This window comes from Canis lupus, chromosome 35 (genome assembly GCF_048164855.1).
Source record: "Canis lupus baileyi chromosome 35, mCanLup2.hap1, whole genome shotgun sequence".
Taxonomy (NCBI): domain Eukaryota; kingdom Metazoa; phylum Chordata; class Mammalia; order Carnivora; family Canidae; genus Canis; species Canis lupus.
In genome coordinates, this window is record NC_132872.1 from 23,679,016 (window position 1) to 23,696,328 (window position 17,313).

Genomic DNA, 17,313 nt, shown 5'->3' on the forward strand with positions numbered 1-17,313 from the left:
AAAGAACTGCTTTATTTGCTTGAATATTGTAGTGGTAAACAAACAAAGAAGATTATTCTAGTAGCTCTCAATAGGATTAATTGTGGGGGCCAAGTTTAGAGATTCTAGCTTGCATTAGGCTTGTGAAGGAGAGAAGTGAACTAGGGTAGCTACAACAGAGATTAAGGAATGAAAATCAAGTAAATGATTTAGATGTTATGGAGGAAAAGAAAAATCAATGTGACCTATGGATGGAGTACGTATGTGAAAGAGGAAGTTGAACAAAGATATAATGAGTCCAAGATTTTAAATATTGGGTGAATCTGGAGGATGATGTGCAATAAATATAATTAGGAAATGAGAATTCAAGGACAAAATTTCCCAAGGAATTTTCTCCTTTAGGTTCCACTAGATTAAGTCTTTGTTGTCAATGTGGATACCTGCAGTTCTTTATTTTCATGGAATAAAAAAATCCAAGTGTTTGAAGATGAATTAGTTCAATCATTGAGATTTTGTTATCCTCAGGAAAGGATAGTATATTCACAAGTTATTGTACCATATCACAAAAACATGATGAGATCTTCTTGCTTGTTAAAATGTCAGAGTAAAAATCAGCAACTGTACTTCCTAACTTAATGAGAAAATTAAGTAGCTGGCTTTATTATTAGGAGAACTAGGAATACATTTTGGCAGTTCTGTAGATTAATTAATGGAAAACTTTGTTTTTAGGATTAATCAAAGTTGAAGGGTCAGAAGATTTTCTTTCTGTTCATCCATTGCCTTCAGGTCCATTCACTCACCCAGTGCCAAAGGAAACAATACCATCTGTGGAAGACTCTGGAGTACCTTCGACATCCTCACCATATCTAGCCTCCTCTGTCAGTTTAGATCTTCTTGCTAAAGAAATAACTACACCTTTTGGCTTGGACTCTTTGGCCACCAAAGTCAAAGGCCAATTAGAAGTGAGCACTTTTATGCCAGACACATCCATAGAAAAAGAGTTTATATTTGAGAGTGGTTTAGGTTCAGGGTCTGGGCAAAAGGTAGATCTGATTACTTGGCCATGGAGTGAGACTTCATTAGAGAAGAGTTCTGAACCACTATCTAAGTCATGGCTTGAAGATCAGGGGCCACTTTTGCCAACTGAGGGTATAGATGAGAAATTAGTTATAGATGAGAAGATAGATTCTACAGAGCAAAGTATTGGCCGTTTAACATATGGGCCTTTTGATAGATCCACAAACTTTGCAGAGGAAGAGCTCACTGGTGGACCTACTGTGCCCATCTTTGCAGAGACCACAACTCAATCTGCATCTCTAATTCTCTCCAAGCAAATATCAGAGGAACCTGACGTTGATTATTACTCAGTTACCAAAGCACCTCTTCTACTGACATCTATAGTAATCTCCGCTTCTACTGATGAGCCCAATCTACCATTTTTAAAGGAGGATATGGAACAAACCACAGAGTCATCCAAACTTGAATGGTTTGACAAAGAGGTTTCAGTAATGAAGCCAGATATGCAACATTTGGGGACCACATTGCCAGAATCAGATGTAGTTTGGACAGGAACTTCTTTGCTAGGGAAATTGTCCAGAGACACATTGGCAAGTACACCACAGAGTACTGACAAGCTCTGGTTGAAATCTTCCATGACACAGTCTACGAAATTGTCTCCAACCACAAGCTCCACCCTGCTAGAGGATGAAGTAATTATGGGTGTTCAGGATATTTCATTAGAACTGGACCGGATAGGCACAGATTACTATCAGCCTGAGCTAATCCCAGAGGAAGATGGCAAGGTTGGTAGTTATGTGGAAATGTCTACAAATGTTCACTCCACAGAGAGGGCTATTGTGGCGCAGCCCACAGAAGGAGGTGACTTGAGTCATACCCAGACTGCAGGAGCTTTGGTGGTTTTCTTCAGCCTCAGAGTGACAAACATGATGTTTTCGGAAGATTTGTTTAATAAAAACTCTTTGGAATATAAAGCACTGGAGCAAAGATTTTTGGAACTGGTAAGCACTAGAAGTGAAACATGGGCATTAGTGAATAATCATGTATGAACTAACCCTCTTTCCCTTAAACATATAAGATCTGAGCCAAGGAAGTGTGGTTTGCTGTGGACATTCATTTACAAATAATGTCATGCCTAGGGTTGGTAGGAAAACAATAAGATATAAGAAATGGAAAATGCAATATGGCATGAGGGTGATGTGGTAACTTTGATACTGAAGATTGTATTCCATGAATTATGAGACTGAAACAAGTTTAGTTTTTTTTTTTTCACATGTTGCTATGAGACCAGTATTTTGCAGGTACTTATGATACCTTCACTGTTGTGATTCTTTAGTGAAACAGAGAGAATAACTCTGGGCATCTTGTGATTCTTTGGTGAAACAGAGAACTCCTGGGCATCTAAAACTGCGAGTTCCATGGGTTCCTAAATATCACTATGAAAATCCCTTCACTTTCAAATAATTCACAATTCATACTTTTATTGATGAGCAGTTTAAATAATGTAAAAATATAGTTCGGAAAAGTGGGGAGGGGCTCATCCTTGTTTTTTGGGTTTGGGTTGGTATATTTTGAACAAAATGCAAAACCTTGTAAATAAACTGACTACTTTTCATGTATTGCAGCTGGTTCCCTATCTCCAGTCAAATCTCTCAGGGTTCCAGAACTTAGAAATTCTGAACTTTAGAAATGGCAGTATTGTGGTAAACAGCCGAATGAAGTTCGCCAAGTCTGTCCCTCCTAATGTCAACAATGCTGTCTACATGATTCTGGAAGACTTCTGCACCACTGCCTACCAGACCATGAACTTGGCTATTGATAAATACTCCCTTGATGTGGAATCAGGTAATGGTACTGAATACCATGGTTGTTTCTTAGGGGAATCCAATGATTATTCTTGGGTATTTCCTTCTATACTGAGTCAAGGTGAATTGAATACTTGAAGGAAAAATGGTACTATGTCAGGCAAAATCTCCACATCATGGTAATTATTAAATGATCTCTTCATAGTGTATCAGTTTCGTTCTCTTTTTAAAAGTGTTGCTCACACACGTTATCTTGTTCACCTCCCATTCCCTTTTCTACCTATACTAACTCACTCTCTCTTTTTTTAAAGATTTATTTATTCCTTTGAGAGAGAGAGAGAGAGAGAGAAAGAAAGTGCACACAGGAGCTGGAAGGCCAGAGGGAGAGGGAGAAGCAGACTCCCTGCTGAGCAGGGAGCCTGACTCGGGGCTCTATTCCAGGACCCTAAGATCATGACCTGAGTTGCTGGTGGATGTTTAACCAACTGAGCCACCCAGGCGCCCCTCTAGCTCTCTTTTACTATCCACTAGACCTACTTTTGCTGCATCTCTTAGGTTGCCCAAGCCCAAATGATTTTGGACTCCCTTTCCTTCTGTTATTTTCCTAAGCTGTTTTATCCATTTCTATTACTGTAAGTCTTATATAAATGTTAGTAATTCTCCACATTGTTAATATGTAGATCAGACTTATCTTCTGAGCTTTAGAACCAAAATCTAACCACATACTTGATGATCTCAACTTGGATGTATCTTATGTATATCAAACTTAAGATATCCAAGAATGAGCTCTTGTTTTCCATATCTCCCCAATTTTTAAATAAATGTAATCCTTCTGTCAGCTTCACCATCTTGAGAAATGAAAGCCATGTCCACTCAGCTACTTAAGCCAGAAACCTGGGAAGTCATTTTTTTTTAAAGATTTTATTTATTTATTCATGAGACACACACACACACACACACACACACACACACACACACACACACACACGCAGAGAGAGAGAGAGGCACAGGCAGAGGGAGAAGCAGCTCCATGCAGGGAGCCCGACGCGGGACTTGATCCCGGGTCTCCAGGATCACGCCCTGGGCTGAAGGCAGGTGCCAAACCACTGAGCACCCAGGTTGCCCTTTTAAAGATTTTATTTATTTGTTAGTTTGTTTATTTGTTTATTTATTAGAGACAGAGAGAGAGAGAGAGAGAGGCAGAGACAGAGGCACAGGCAGAAGGAGAAGCAGGCTCCATGCAGGGAGCCTGACGCGGGACTGGATCCCGGGTCTCCAAGATCATATCCTGGGCTGAAGGCGGCGCTAAACCGCTGAGCCACTGGGGCTGCCCTGGGAAGTCATTTTGATACCTGTTTCCTTTGTCCCCAAACTTACATTGATTCTGAATATTCTAAATATATCTCAACTCAGTGTACTTCTCTTTCTCCACTGCTGCTAGTCTAGGCCAAATATTCATCACCCCTCATTTGAACCAGTTTCCCTACTACCTTTCTCATTCCTCTCCCCTACCCATTCTCCAGACAGCACTGTTGTTTCTAAATGAATCATCAGATGGGGATGCCTGGGTGGCTTAGTGGTTGAGCATCTGCCTTTGACTCAGGTTGTGATCCCAGGGTCCTCGATGAGTCCCGCATCGAGTTCCTAACGGGGAGCCTGCTTCTCCCTCTGCCGGTGGCTCTGCCTCTCTCTCTGTGTCTCCCATGAATAAACAAATCATATCTTAAAACAATAAAAATAAAAACAGGGATCCCTGGGTGGCGCAGCGGTTTGGCGCCTGCCTTTGGCCCAGGGCGCGATCCTGGAGACCCGGGATCGAATCCCACGTCGGGCTCCCGTGCATGGAGCCTGCTTCTCCCTCTGCCTGTGTCTCTGCCTCTCTCTCTCTCTCTCTCTCTCTCTCTGTGACTATCATAAAAAAAAAATATTTAAAAAAAAATAAAAATAAAAACATCATCAGATTATTTTATTTTCCTACTTAAAACACTTCAGTGACTGCCTGGTTCAATAGCCTGTTTTCCCCCAATATCATCCAGTGAAATTAACTTCTTTGCTCATCATACTGTAGTCAAATTCACTTGTTTTTACTTCCTCAGATTCAAGAAACTTTTCTTGCGTTAAAGTCTTTGCATATACTTACTGTGCCTATTACCTGAAACTCTCCTCTTGACTGATTTCTGTTCACTCATAATGCCTCAGTTCAAATGTCTCTTCCTTGAGATTTTCACTGATTCACCCATAATCTGGATTGGGTCTTCCCTTTTAGTCTTTATTGTAATATAATATTCTTTCCTGGTGTAGAGTTTATAACTTTTGTAATAATGCTTATTTTTTCACATAGTTGCTTAGTGGCTATTTTCCCCAGTTGAGCTATGCACAAGAACTGAGACTATCTTATTAATCACTTTCTGGTCCAAACCTAGCACAGCGTCTTGCACATAGGGTTTACTAAAAAATACTCTGAATGGCTGAAATAAACCATTGTTTTTATTTGGAACACTTGGATGCAGAGAATTAAGTTGGGTCCTCAATGGAAGAAGCAATTAATTATAATTTGGAAGGCCTGGTTTCTTGCCTCTGCTCAGCCATTTATCATTTGTGTGATTCTAGATGAGCTATTTTATTTCTGAGGCTTAATACCTTATATATTAAATGGGGGTAGTATTATTACCTGGCCTATGTATTTCATGGGGCTAGGATTAAACGACATGTAAAACCATTTGACTACCCATACAAATGCAAGCAGTTATGATTTATCAAACTTTTGCAGAAGTCAACCTACTTCTTTTAAAATGCACAATAGATAGTGCATTTACTTCATTTTTGTGTGTAACTCACATGTCAGGGCATGGCAAGTCATCAAGGTTTATAGGGTTACCTTTTCCTTTAATATTTGAATGAACTGGAATTGGCTTCTCCCTTGTGCTTTGTAAAACCCGCATCCATGGCTCTCTCACTCTCAATATCTCTAGGAATTATAGGGGAACTTAAATATTTCTTAATCATCTGCCCCTCTGAGTTACTTGAACTATTTCTAATCTCACATGTGGTGGTTCTTTATGTTAACCCAACATAGATCACAGTCCCATTTTTTACTTTCCAGGGTACCTTTAACACAAAGTAGTTGATTGTATCAGCTATTTGTTGACGGAAGAGGCTTTGTTATGGCATAGCAGGTAGTTTAAACATAATTACTATTAGGCATAACCATCCTTGAAAGCAAATCTTTATTTTTTAAAAAAATTTATTTATTTATTCATGAGAGACACAGAGAGACAGAGAGAGAGGCAGAGACACAGGCAGGTGGAGAAGCTCCCTGTGGGGAGCCTGATGTGGGACTTGATCCTGGATCCCAGGATCACGCCCTGAGCTGAAGGCAGACACTCAACTGCTGAGCCACCCAGGCGTCCTGAAAGCAAATCTTTCAAAGGCATTACTTGCTAGCCAGTTCTTTCTTCAGGACCCAGGCAACTACCCTATTTCTCTGGGTACTCTTGCTGTCTTTCCAGACCCTCTTTGTATTTCCTTCATTCTTATTTTCCTGGACCTATCAATCCTTCTCTTGGCCTTCTATTGGAAATGAGAATGTATTAGTTCTATAATTTAGATCCCTGTCTCCTATCCTAAGCTTAGTTCCAGGTCTACCTTTGTTTATTATAAAGTCACTAAGTATTCTTCCAAACAGAGTCATCTATTCTGGGCATTCTCTACCTTTAACCCACACAAAGAACTGGAAAGAGACCTTCAAACTACAATCTTTTATTAATATGATTAAATATTAGTCTTGGTTTCTCTCAGTCTGGAAGCAAAAGAGAGCAATATTTATCTTTTTTTCTTATATTCTGTTTTCCTTTTTTTTAAATTGGAGTTCAATTTGCCAACATATAGCATATCACCCAGTGCTCATCCTGTCAACTGCCCCCCCTCAGTGCCCATCACCCAGTCACCCCAACCCTCCTTTTCACTACTCCTTGTTTGTTTCCCACAGTTAGGAGTCTCTTATGTTATGTCTCCCTCATTGATATTTTCATTCATTTTCTCTCCTTTCCCCTCTAATCCCTTTCACTATTATTTATATTCCCCAAATGAATGAGACCATATAATGTTCCTCCCCTCTGTAATACACCTATACTCACATAGAATGGCCACAAAGTTTTAAAATTTCTAATAGATATTTTTCTACAACATGTATATTTTTAGTTAAAGGCCTTCCAATTAAAATGCTATTTTATATCAAGATGGGCTAGAGACAAGATTGACTTGTCTTGCCTAACTTGTTTTCACATGTCATGCTTCAGAAACTCTTGAACTTTTACCAACAAAAGGGTGTCATGCAATACCATCCTTCCCACCCCCTGTATACACTCTTCTCCCTCACTCTAGGCCAAGATTAGATTATTTTCTGATTACAAAGTCACAAAATGAATACTAGGATAAAGATGTAGAGACTTAGGAAATACACAGAGGAATCCTGCTTGTAGAAACTGCCCATCTGTCATCACATTTGGTTGCTCTCCTTGTTACAAGAGCATTTTATCAGTGGTCTCCTGTATTAGTTTCCTAGGGCTGCCGTAGCAAAGTACCACAAACTGAGTGGTTTATAATAACATAGAAATTTATCTTCTCATAGTTCTGGAGGCTAGAAATCCAGAATCAAGGTGTTGGCTGGGCCACATTTCCTCTGGAAGCTCTAGGAAAAATCCCTTCCTTGCCTCTTTCTAAGCTTCTGGTGTTTGTTAGCAGTCCTTGATGTTCTTTGACTTGCAGATGCATCACTCCTATCTGTCTCCATCTTTATATGGCCTCTCTTCTGTGTGTCTGTGTCCAAATTTTCCTTTTCTTTTAAGGACACCAATTATTGTATTAGGGCCCACCCTAATCAAGTATTACTTCATCTTAACCTGATTACATCTGCAAAGACCCTACTTCCAAATAAGGTCATATTCTGAGGTTCTGGGTAGACATGTATTTTGGGGAGACACTGTTCATATCTGCAACCAGTTAATCTCCCCATTCTTTCATGGGATAAAGGAAGATCAGCTTCAGAGATCTTCCAAACTCCAAGGTCACAGATTTGTGCAAAAATCTTTAATCTCCAGGGCAGCAAGGAAATCACTCATTCTCAAAACCATCTTAGATTCTCTGGAAACAGAGACTATGGCCTTTATTTTTTTTTAACTCCCCTTATCTTTTTGGCTAAACATCATGCTTTTTTGTTATTTCCACCTATTTGTCTGTCTTTTTATCTGTGTCATCATTTGCCATTCACAGACTGTCATTCACCAGTGAACAACATAAAATGGAACCATAGTAGGATGAAAGACCCATCATGATCAATGTCTTATATCATAAAAATGCTTGTTATTGTTCTACTTATTCTGTCTTATATCATAAAAAAGGCTTGTTATTGTTCTACTTATTTAAAATTTTCATTTTTTCTTACCCAGTCAAAAAAAATAATAAAGTTACGAAAATCAAAATATTACTAGGATTGGCTTGAAGAGGTACATGGCTGATTTGTTTTTCTAACATTAGCTTCCACAAATCTCAAATGTTCTTATCTGCTCTTATTGGGTTATACCCTCTCCTGAGCCTCCTATCAGTTCTCTGAACTCTGTCTCCTATCTCATGTTCTCAGTGTGGGATAGGGCATTTAGTATCATGTACAGAATAGTATAGTACATTAGGGTTGGTGCAAATAAATAGTACATGAAAACTGTATTGAATTTAGATTGACAACACATGGCATGGATTTGAAGCATCTACATGATTCCTTTGGTAAAAAATGAAAAAGCTTACCCAGGTCATTGGGTTCTATGCTTTGACTCTGGGTTTCAGAGAAATTTGACAAAAGCTCATCAATCCAGGGATGAGTTGGAATTTTTTTTTGGTACTATTGATGTGATACTGTATTTTAATGGCTCAGAATGAGGGCTGTCCGCTGGTGCTTGGAGGAGTATTACTGGAGGGACTTCATGTACCCCAATTCCTGTGTTTTGCCTTTTCTTATATCATTCTCTAGTTTGTTTCCCGTTTTAGGTGATCAAGCCAACCCATGCAAATTTCAGGCATGCAATGAATTTTCTGAGTGTTTAGTCAACCCCTGGAGTGGAGAAGCAGAGTGCAGATGCTTCCCTGGGTACCTGAGTGTGGAAGAACTACCCTGTCAGAGTCTCTGTGACCTACAGCCTGGTTTCTGCTTGAATGATGGAAAGTGTGACATTATGCCTGGACATGGGGCCATTTGTAGGTATGTTGTAGTTAGAGATTTTGGCTTCCCAAGGTTACAGATACTTCCTCTGAAGAAGTTTGGTCTACACCTATGACTTTAGGATAATCACAGCAATATTTATTATAGAAGTTACATCTAGGCAGTAGCTGGATGCCATCTAGTTCTCGTGTGAAGACCAGGTCAATTAATAGGCCTGAATGATACCCAGTTCAATTGGTTATTTTACTTTACACTTTTAGGATGCTGTAAGAAAAACATTATTTAAATGTGTCTTAATTAGAGTACTTAAAATAGAGATCTTTGTGTTGGTTCTTAGGGGTGATGATAAAGCAATTGGTACTCAGATTAAGTTTAGGGTAAGACCAATACTTTATACTGTGAAATTTTGTTGTCTACTTGGATATGTTCTTAATGGCTGTGGGTTTCTCTTAGTTCTACTGAGTATTTGAAAATAAAGAAAAGCAAGTATTTAAAGTCTTCAAAGTTGTAACAAATATATTTTAAGTACCTAAGATCCATTTTTTTAAAAAGGCAGAACCAAAGAAACTCCAGAAGACAGATGAGCAGATTCAGGTAGCCTAACCATTCTCCCCTGCTCATTTTCCTTAAACAAAATAGAACAAATCAACCTCTGAACCACATAGTACCTAGTCACGTGGGTGTAAAAGGAGAGAGTGCTAAGAATAAGCAGAGAAATATAAATAAGAGGACAGCTTGTGAATGTCAAAATGGGCAAATGTTATAGATGCCAGACACAGAGGAAATAGGTGGGAATGATCCAGAGTCTTCTGTACCAAAAAGTATAAAATTCAGCTAGAAAACTCAGAAGACAAATAGTCTTTTGATTTTCATAGAAATTAATATTATTTTGAAAAGCAGTCATTTCCTTGCTGCTCTGGGAATTGAAGACACTTTTGCACAAGTCTGGAGCCTGGGAGGTTTTGGGGATATCTCTGCAGCGTGGTGAAAGGACACGAGGAGTCTGGAGACCTGGTTTCTACACCCAGATGCTGACTAATTGCATGATCTCAGTCACTTTCCTTCCTGGGTCTGTTTTCTATTAAGTATAAATAAGGAAATTAAACAGAATACTTTGTCTAGTCAGTCTTTTGTTCAGTCATTTACAAATAGGGAGGACCTGCCCAGGCTGTAGAAGGGACTAATCACAACCTTAAATTATATGATCATTGAACCGGTTCCGTTCACTTCTTTATTGAAGTTTCACATGGTCAGCATTTATTTCCCTACCTTTTCCCCAAGTCCCACCGGATCTGCCATTATTGTTTTCAACACAGTGATCCTCCTTTTGGACTTTGTCACTTCTCATTACAGATGCCGGGTAGGTGAGAACTGGTGGTACCGAGGTAAGCATTGTGAGGAGTTTGTGTCTGAGCCGTTGGTCATAGGCATCACCATTGCCACCGTGGTTGGACTTGTCCTCGTCTTTTCTGCTCTTGTCTTCTTCCTTGTCAGAACTCTTAAGGCTCATTATGTTAGAAGAGAAGCAGAGAGGCCCATCAGGTAAATAAGAAAAATTACTCTCTGATGGAATAAAATGTTCCTTTTATTAATTTATTTTGCACTTATTATATGCCACATATTGGATAAGGATCTGGGTAGTTGAGCATCTGAAGAACCTGAACCAATCATACTTTTCTTTTTGTGGCTCCATCAGGCAGCCTGACAGCCTCTCATCCATTGAAAATGCTGTGAAGTACAACCCTGTCTATGAAAGCCATGTGGCCAGACCCGAGGAGTATGAGGGACCCTATCCTCAGAACCCCTTCTACAGCTCTGGAGGTGGAGAGATGATTGGTGGTCTGAGCAGGGAAGAAATCAGGCAAATGTATGAGAACAGTGAGCTTTCCAGTGAGGTAGGAAACTTTGCTTTTCTGTTACTGCCCTGCTGGTGTGTGTGTGTGTGTGTGTGTGTGTTCATCCGTGTATCTGTGTGTCCATGTGTGTGTGTCCGTGCACATGCATATACATGGGCTTCAAGAAAGGATGAAAAATATTTCATGATCATTTTTTTACCTTATGATATCTCCCCGGCGATGGGGGGTGCAGGGTTTTACAATTCTGAGTGGTACCTCATTTCCCACCCAGTGGTTTCTTTTTCCATTATTAGTAAGCACTTTCTCCTTCTTCTCTCCCTTCCTTAGGAATATATATCTGAGTTACTCAGAGTGGTTCATGCAATATCCAAACCTTCAATTTCTCTGAAAAGGCCATTCTTTCCTATAGCTCTCCCCTGGATAGCTCGGAAAGCCACAATTCCTTACAAAAATGAGAATTCCTTCAAAAAAGTTGAGGTTTTTCTAATGCAATGTATGGTCTCTTTTTCTTTTCTAAGGAAATTCAAGAAAGAATGAGAATTTTGGAACTCTATGCCAGTGATCCTGAGTTTGTAGCTTTTGTGAGAGAACATCAAATGTAAGCATTTGATATAGCCTCCTACTCAGATTCCCAACTGGGTGCCTTAGAGCAGTGGCACAGCGTGAATACATAATTCCTGTCCACAAGACATGGGTTCTGATGATAACCAACATTGTTGAGCTCTTTACGGTTAATATGCTTCCACATAGATTACTTTATTTATTCTGCATAATGGCTTTTTAGTTTGAGTATTTCATTTTTAATTTTTTAAAAAAGTTTTTATTGATTTATTTGAGAGAGAGAGAGAGAGAGAAACAGAGACAGAGAGTACATGAGAAGGGGAAGGGGCGGAGGGAGAGGGAGAAGCAGACTCCTGCTGAGCAAGGAGCCTGATGTGGGGCTTGATCCCAAGACCCTGAGGTCATGACCTGAGCTAAAGGCAGACACTTACTTAACTGAGCCACACAGGTGCTCCTGTATTTAAGTTTTATAAATGAGGAGAGGAAGCCTTTGAAAGACGAAGGGATTTAAGATGTCAATGATAGCAAATGGAAGAGAAGATTTAAAACTAAGACACTATCTGTTCTGGCCTAGAGGTTCCTGGACTGTGTTATGTATACTTTCTTGCTACCACAGATATTGCCTGTGATTTAATGCTATACAATATTTTTCATAGACACTTTCTATGAAAAGCACTTGAGCAGTCATAAGTCCTCACATATTTTGACATATCCTTTCATTTCCATCTTTGTAGACACTCATCAATATGCTTTGAATTACACAAATCTCATTAAGGTGTATCTCTTGCCTTTATCGAGTTCATCTTACAATTTACTCTCTTTCCATTTCCTTTTCTCAGCATGCATTTTGGGCAAGTGTCCGTAACTATTTTTCTTTGTTCCCCAAGATCCATAACCAGAATTAGGTTACAAAAATAAAATATCTTGTAAAGAGATCATTATGGGCATTAATTGAGTATAGTGGATGAAATATAATTTTGCTTTGATATTTGGTCCTGCTGCCCTCATAAAGGTACTTCCTCATGGATGGGATCCCCTGAGGCCAGATATCTTCACCTGGCTTTTAGAAGAGAAAAACCAGAGCAATTCATGAATGCTTGCAGAAGAAATTGGTGAAGTGTCATGATAACACACAAGGCTCTGATGGGAGCCACTGCCTCTTTGCTCGGAATCCCTTTGTTCTAATACACAGCCCCTTCACTCATAGTTCTTCCCTGATAGGAAAGGATTGATTGGAACCTAAAGAAACTGAAGAAGATGCCTTTTAAATTCCAAGTAAAGGGGCATCTGGTTGGCTCAGGCAGTTGAGTGTCTGCCTTTAGCTCAGGTCATGAGGTCCAGGTCCTAGGATAGAGCCCCATGTCGAGCTCCCAACTCAGTGTGGATCCTGCTTTTCCTTCTCCCTCTCCCCCTGCTGTGCCCTCTCTTTCCCTCTCAAAAGAGGGAGAGAGAGAATAAAATAAATAAATGAATGAATGAATAAATAAATAAAAATAATATAAATAAATAGAATAAATTTTAAAAGATCTAGAAAAAATTCCAAGTACATGGTGGAAAGTCCTTTAAAAATCTCTGAACACCTGACTTAGTCCCTGGAGATGCTGTCAACCTTCCTGAATGCTGTTAGAGCAATATTACTGGGAATCTGCCTTTAAAGACCAGACTCCCACTCATCCCTGCATCTCCAGCCAGGTGGCTCCATTTCAGTGGTATCCAGTAGAGAGAACATGGCTCATGTTTCCTGAGACTCTTTATAACCACCTGTTTGAATGTGTTCCCTGAATTAAAAATGCATTTTATCTAGGCTAGGACATCCAAACAAAGAATGCAAGAGAGCCTCATTAGGAACACGCAGGTTAACTACATGCTTTAGTTCCTTCTGGTAACTGCCTGCCATTAAAATATACCCCTCTCCCCCCCACCAATCCATGTAACAAATAAGATTTAAACAAGAAGATCCAGTGAAACAAAAGAAAGTCCACACAGACACTGTAACCTTAAGAGGAATAATCATTTGGGGAAGACAGCATTGAAAAACTGTTAGACATGCGGTCCCTACATTTTCATCTTTGCTTAGTCTCGGCATTTTCACCTAGTAGCCCAAGAAAATGTTAGAGGATTTGATTTAGGATCGTGAAAAAATGACATGGTCTTGACAGTGGGGTTTCTTTTTGGCTGTTGCTTTTGTTTTTGTTTTTAACTCAGCAAAGCATAGGACGGCTTCCCTGCAAAGAAAGAAAATAGGAAGTGTTGGTGATCTTAGGAACGTAGCTTGATAATGTATTATAACAAAAGTGCATTTCAGGGTACACTTGCTTTTTCCATTAATTGTTCTTTGTTTTTGTTTTTCATGGCAGGGAAGAGCTTTAAGCAAAACTTCTATTTTGAAACTGATCAGAAGCCTAGAGAAGATGGAGATCACTTGCTACCTATGTCATATAATTAACCTGGATTTTGACCTCTGTTGGAAGAAGGATTTTCTACTTAAAAAACTAAATTTGGGGACCAAACTTTTTTCCAGCTTAAAATTTCAGAATGTAGTAAGGGATGTGACAGTTGTCATACCTGCAAAAACCAAACCTGTATTTAAAGAAACTGAAAACTGTATGAATCCTCAGAAGTATTCTACAAGGGAAAGAAATGGCTTAGGAGTTGGGGCTGCCTTCACTGTCTGCTTCTGAACCTCTGAAGGTGTGTCTCAGTGACTGTGGGCCAGGTTTCCCCGGAGGAAGATAAGGCTAGAGACTCTTACAAGAGAAGGCGGGCTTAGGAAGTGACTATTTTGTAGGATGTTCTTGTTAAGTGGAATGAGAAGCCTTTCAAATAGTTTTCGTATAGCTTGTTGTCAGACATTTAACTAAATAAAAAATATTAAGTTTATTTGGCATTAAGACTGCTGAAGAAAAACGACCTTTTTGCTGTGGTATATAGAGTTAGGCTTGTACTTAAGTTTCTATCAGAGGTTTGAATTTCTTGAGCATGTGAATGAAGACCATATTATTGTTAAGTATGTCAGTATCTTTTTTTTTTTTTTTAGTTGTTAAGGACAATATATTTGTATAATGTATAATGCTTAATGGGCTCCTGTTAGACTACAGATGAATTTAATCATGTGGACAGGGAGGGAGTGGGCATTGGGTCAAGGCCATGGCACTGGGAATATACTTTGCCAATTGATGGGTGGACTGAGCTGCACTCATGGGCTCCCGACTCTTCTGTTATCTCATGTTGTCCTAGGCAAGTCCTGGATCTTCTCTAGGTCCTGGTGTATTAATTTGGAAAGCAGCACTTAACTACCTCACATAGTATAGGTTAGTTTGTTTACATTGCTTCTTCTTTACGTAATAGCTGGCGTCTAAATTCAATTCATTCCTGCTTACATGAAACATGACAGGACTTTTGTTGCAATTTAAAAAATTCTAAAATTATATAGGTAGCAAATGTCCACATCTTATATAAATTTTAATTGAAAATAGAAGTTTTCCTCTTTCTCTTTAGTATGTTCTCTAATGGGTAGCTTTGGAGAGGGCAAGGAGAGGGCCAAATAATCCTCACTGTTAATAGCAAATTGCATACACAGATAGCTTACTACTGATATTTTATGTCAGATGTCTTCATGTTTGCCAAAAACCATCTTGAACATTTTGATTTCTTTCTGACCAGCTATAACCAGGATAGATTCACTATAAGATAAAAAACTTGGTTCACTTATTTATTTTTCTTAACTTGATCATTGCCAATGTCACTCATTATGGGGCACTCAAAACTAAATCTCTGAGTATAAGCTGTGGAGAGCCTCGAAGATATCCAGGTAGTTTGCAAAGCATGTAGGGTGGGTGTTTGTTTGAAGGTTCCCATGTCTCAGTGTTCCTTTTCATTTGCTATTCACTTAATGGCTTTTCTACAAGTTCAGCATAGATATAATGCTGCTGCTCTGGGACATTTTCTACTGGGCTCATTTTAAAGGAATTGATAATGATCTTTAAAGCATGATAAATGTTAATGACATTTGCCACTACTGAATGCTTAATTTTATTTGTAAAGCTTCCAGAGATTTCTGTTTAACTTTTTTCTGTGTTAAACTTTTTTTTCTAAACTTATATGTGTTAAGTGAAAAGAAAATTTGTTTTTATCACACATTAGCCCTACAACGCAAACCATTTGAATGTCTGCTTGCTGGGAGAGTTCCAGATGGGAGTAAAAGGAGTGTGGGGGCACGTCACCGCATGAAGCAGTTAGGAGAAGGACAAACGAAAAGAGCTAAAGAGGGATTGTTGTTTCCAGAAGCCAAGCAGTCAAGTGGGAGTTTAAGAATTCGGACACGTCTCTGTCTCTGATTCCCTTTCATATGACCTTTTCATGCAAGAGCATCATTCAGCTCTGCGTGAATGTCTGCTCCACACCTACTAAATGGGACAATAAGGAAACTCCCACACTCCCAGGGAGAGACTTGGAGGCCTCAGACCAGGAGTAAAAAAAAAACGTTTGCCCTACTCTTGCTGTAGCTGCACCACAGTGGGAAAGATCAGAGTGCAGTTTCCACGGTGGAGATCCAGAGGGCTAAAGGAGCTATCGCTCTGGCAGGGCAGGGTACACAGGAAGAGCTTCTTTTAAAAAGAGCTTTCCTTGAGGCAATTTAATGGTGTATAGTCATTTAAAAATATAAGAGCTATACTCTCCTTTAGGTCGTGTGATTGAGGAATGCAAACTTGTGATTATTAGAGCACTCTCATTAACCTACTAATACAGTAATTAATAAAAATATCACCTTATTTGGAAACAATAAAATGCAGTTAAGCACTAAAAGTACATGGTGAATAACACACACTTTTTTTTTTGATTCATAAAGTGCTTTGGAGTCTTGTACATATAGCCTTTATAATTGAGTGTACATTACACAGTTTCTATTTTCATGGGTCTGGATGAAGGGGGGATTTTTTTTTTTATTCATGAGAGACACACAGAGAGAGGCAGAGACATAGGCAGAGGGAGAAGCAGACTCCTTGTAGGGAACCCCATGCAGGAAGGACTTGATCCCAGGACCCCAGGATCACGACCTGAGCTGAAGGCAGATGCTCAACCACTGAGCCACCTAGGCGTCCCAATTTATTTGAGTCTTACTTAAGACTCCATTTCTACCATGGCAATGTTTTAAGGGTATTTGTTCACATTTATGTGCCCTAAAGTCCTATTTACTATTTACCTGATTTTATCCCCACTTCGTTTTTTTCTTCTCCAGTATCTAGTTACTCTGGGTTCGCTGCTCCTTTTCCTTCCCCTTTGTAACCATGTAGTGAATTATAATGTAGTCAAACAACCTGGCTTAATAGTACTTCTGACAAAAAGATGGAAACTGCACAAATGTTTTTTGTAGGCTCTAAAAATATGTTGGCTGGTTTAGTTATCCATTTGTATGCTTGTTTCATGAGTTTGCCTTCCATTTCATGATTTTTAGGCAGCTGGTATCATTGCATCATTTCCATATTTTCAATAATGGATACTCTGACATCTATCAGTCTGTGAATTGCATTTTTATTTTGAGTTTGGAAGAAAAGGCAACATATTTATTCCTTAAGGAAATAGCTGATTTACAAGAATAACTTATCTTTATTAAATTGAGATGTTTTAACCAAGACAAATATGGGTCAATTTTTTTTTTCTTTCTAAAGTGTCTCTAACAATTCCCTGTAGGAATGGGTGGGACCAGCCTTCCTCATTTACAATCCAGCTGTGATGAGTAATGGAGCCTAGCTCATTCTATTCCCTAGTGTGTAATGAATGGCAGAAAAACAGTGTGAAAGGCGCAATCCTCGAGTCAATTGTGTTGTGTTACACAGATCCTGGCTGGAGGTGGCAAGGTGGGAGGGTACCAGAAAGTAAGTGA

General features: G+C 39.2%; 1 protein-coding gene across 2 annotated transcripts in view; it reads left to right on the forward strand.

Annotated features, from left to right (window-relative positions):
• Nucleotides 1–17,062, forward strand: part of IMPG2 (interphotoreceptor matrix proteoglycan 2) — an 81,648-nt gene extending 64,586 nt beyond the window's left edge. For both annotated transcript variants that reach the window (XM_072811834.1, XM_072811833.1), the window contains 7 exons: nucleotides 709–1,997; nucleotides 2,622–2,841; nucleotides 8,841–9,051; nucleotides 10,366–10,554; nucleotides 10,709–10,907; nucleotides 11,387–11,466; nucleotides 13,787–17,062. In XM_072811834.1, coding sequence (XP_072667935.1) covers nucleotides 709–1,997; nucleotides 2,622–2,841; nucleotides 8,841–9,051; nucleotides 10,366–10,554; nucleotides 10,709–10,907; nucleotides 11,387–11,466; nucleotides 13,787–13,799 — 2,201 coding nt within the window. In that variant the 3' untranslated portion in view covers nucleotides 13,800–17,062. The remainder of the gene's footprint in view (nucleotides 1–708; nucleotides 1,998–2,621; nucleotides 2,842–8,840; nucleotides 9,052–10,365; nucleotides 10,555–10,708; nucleotides 10,908–11,386; nucleotides 11,467–13,786) is intronic.
• Nucleotides 17,063–17,313: the final 251 nt, after the last annotated feature.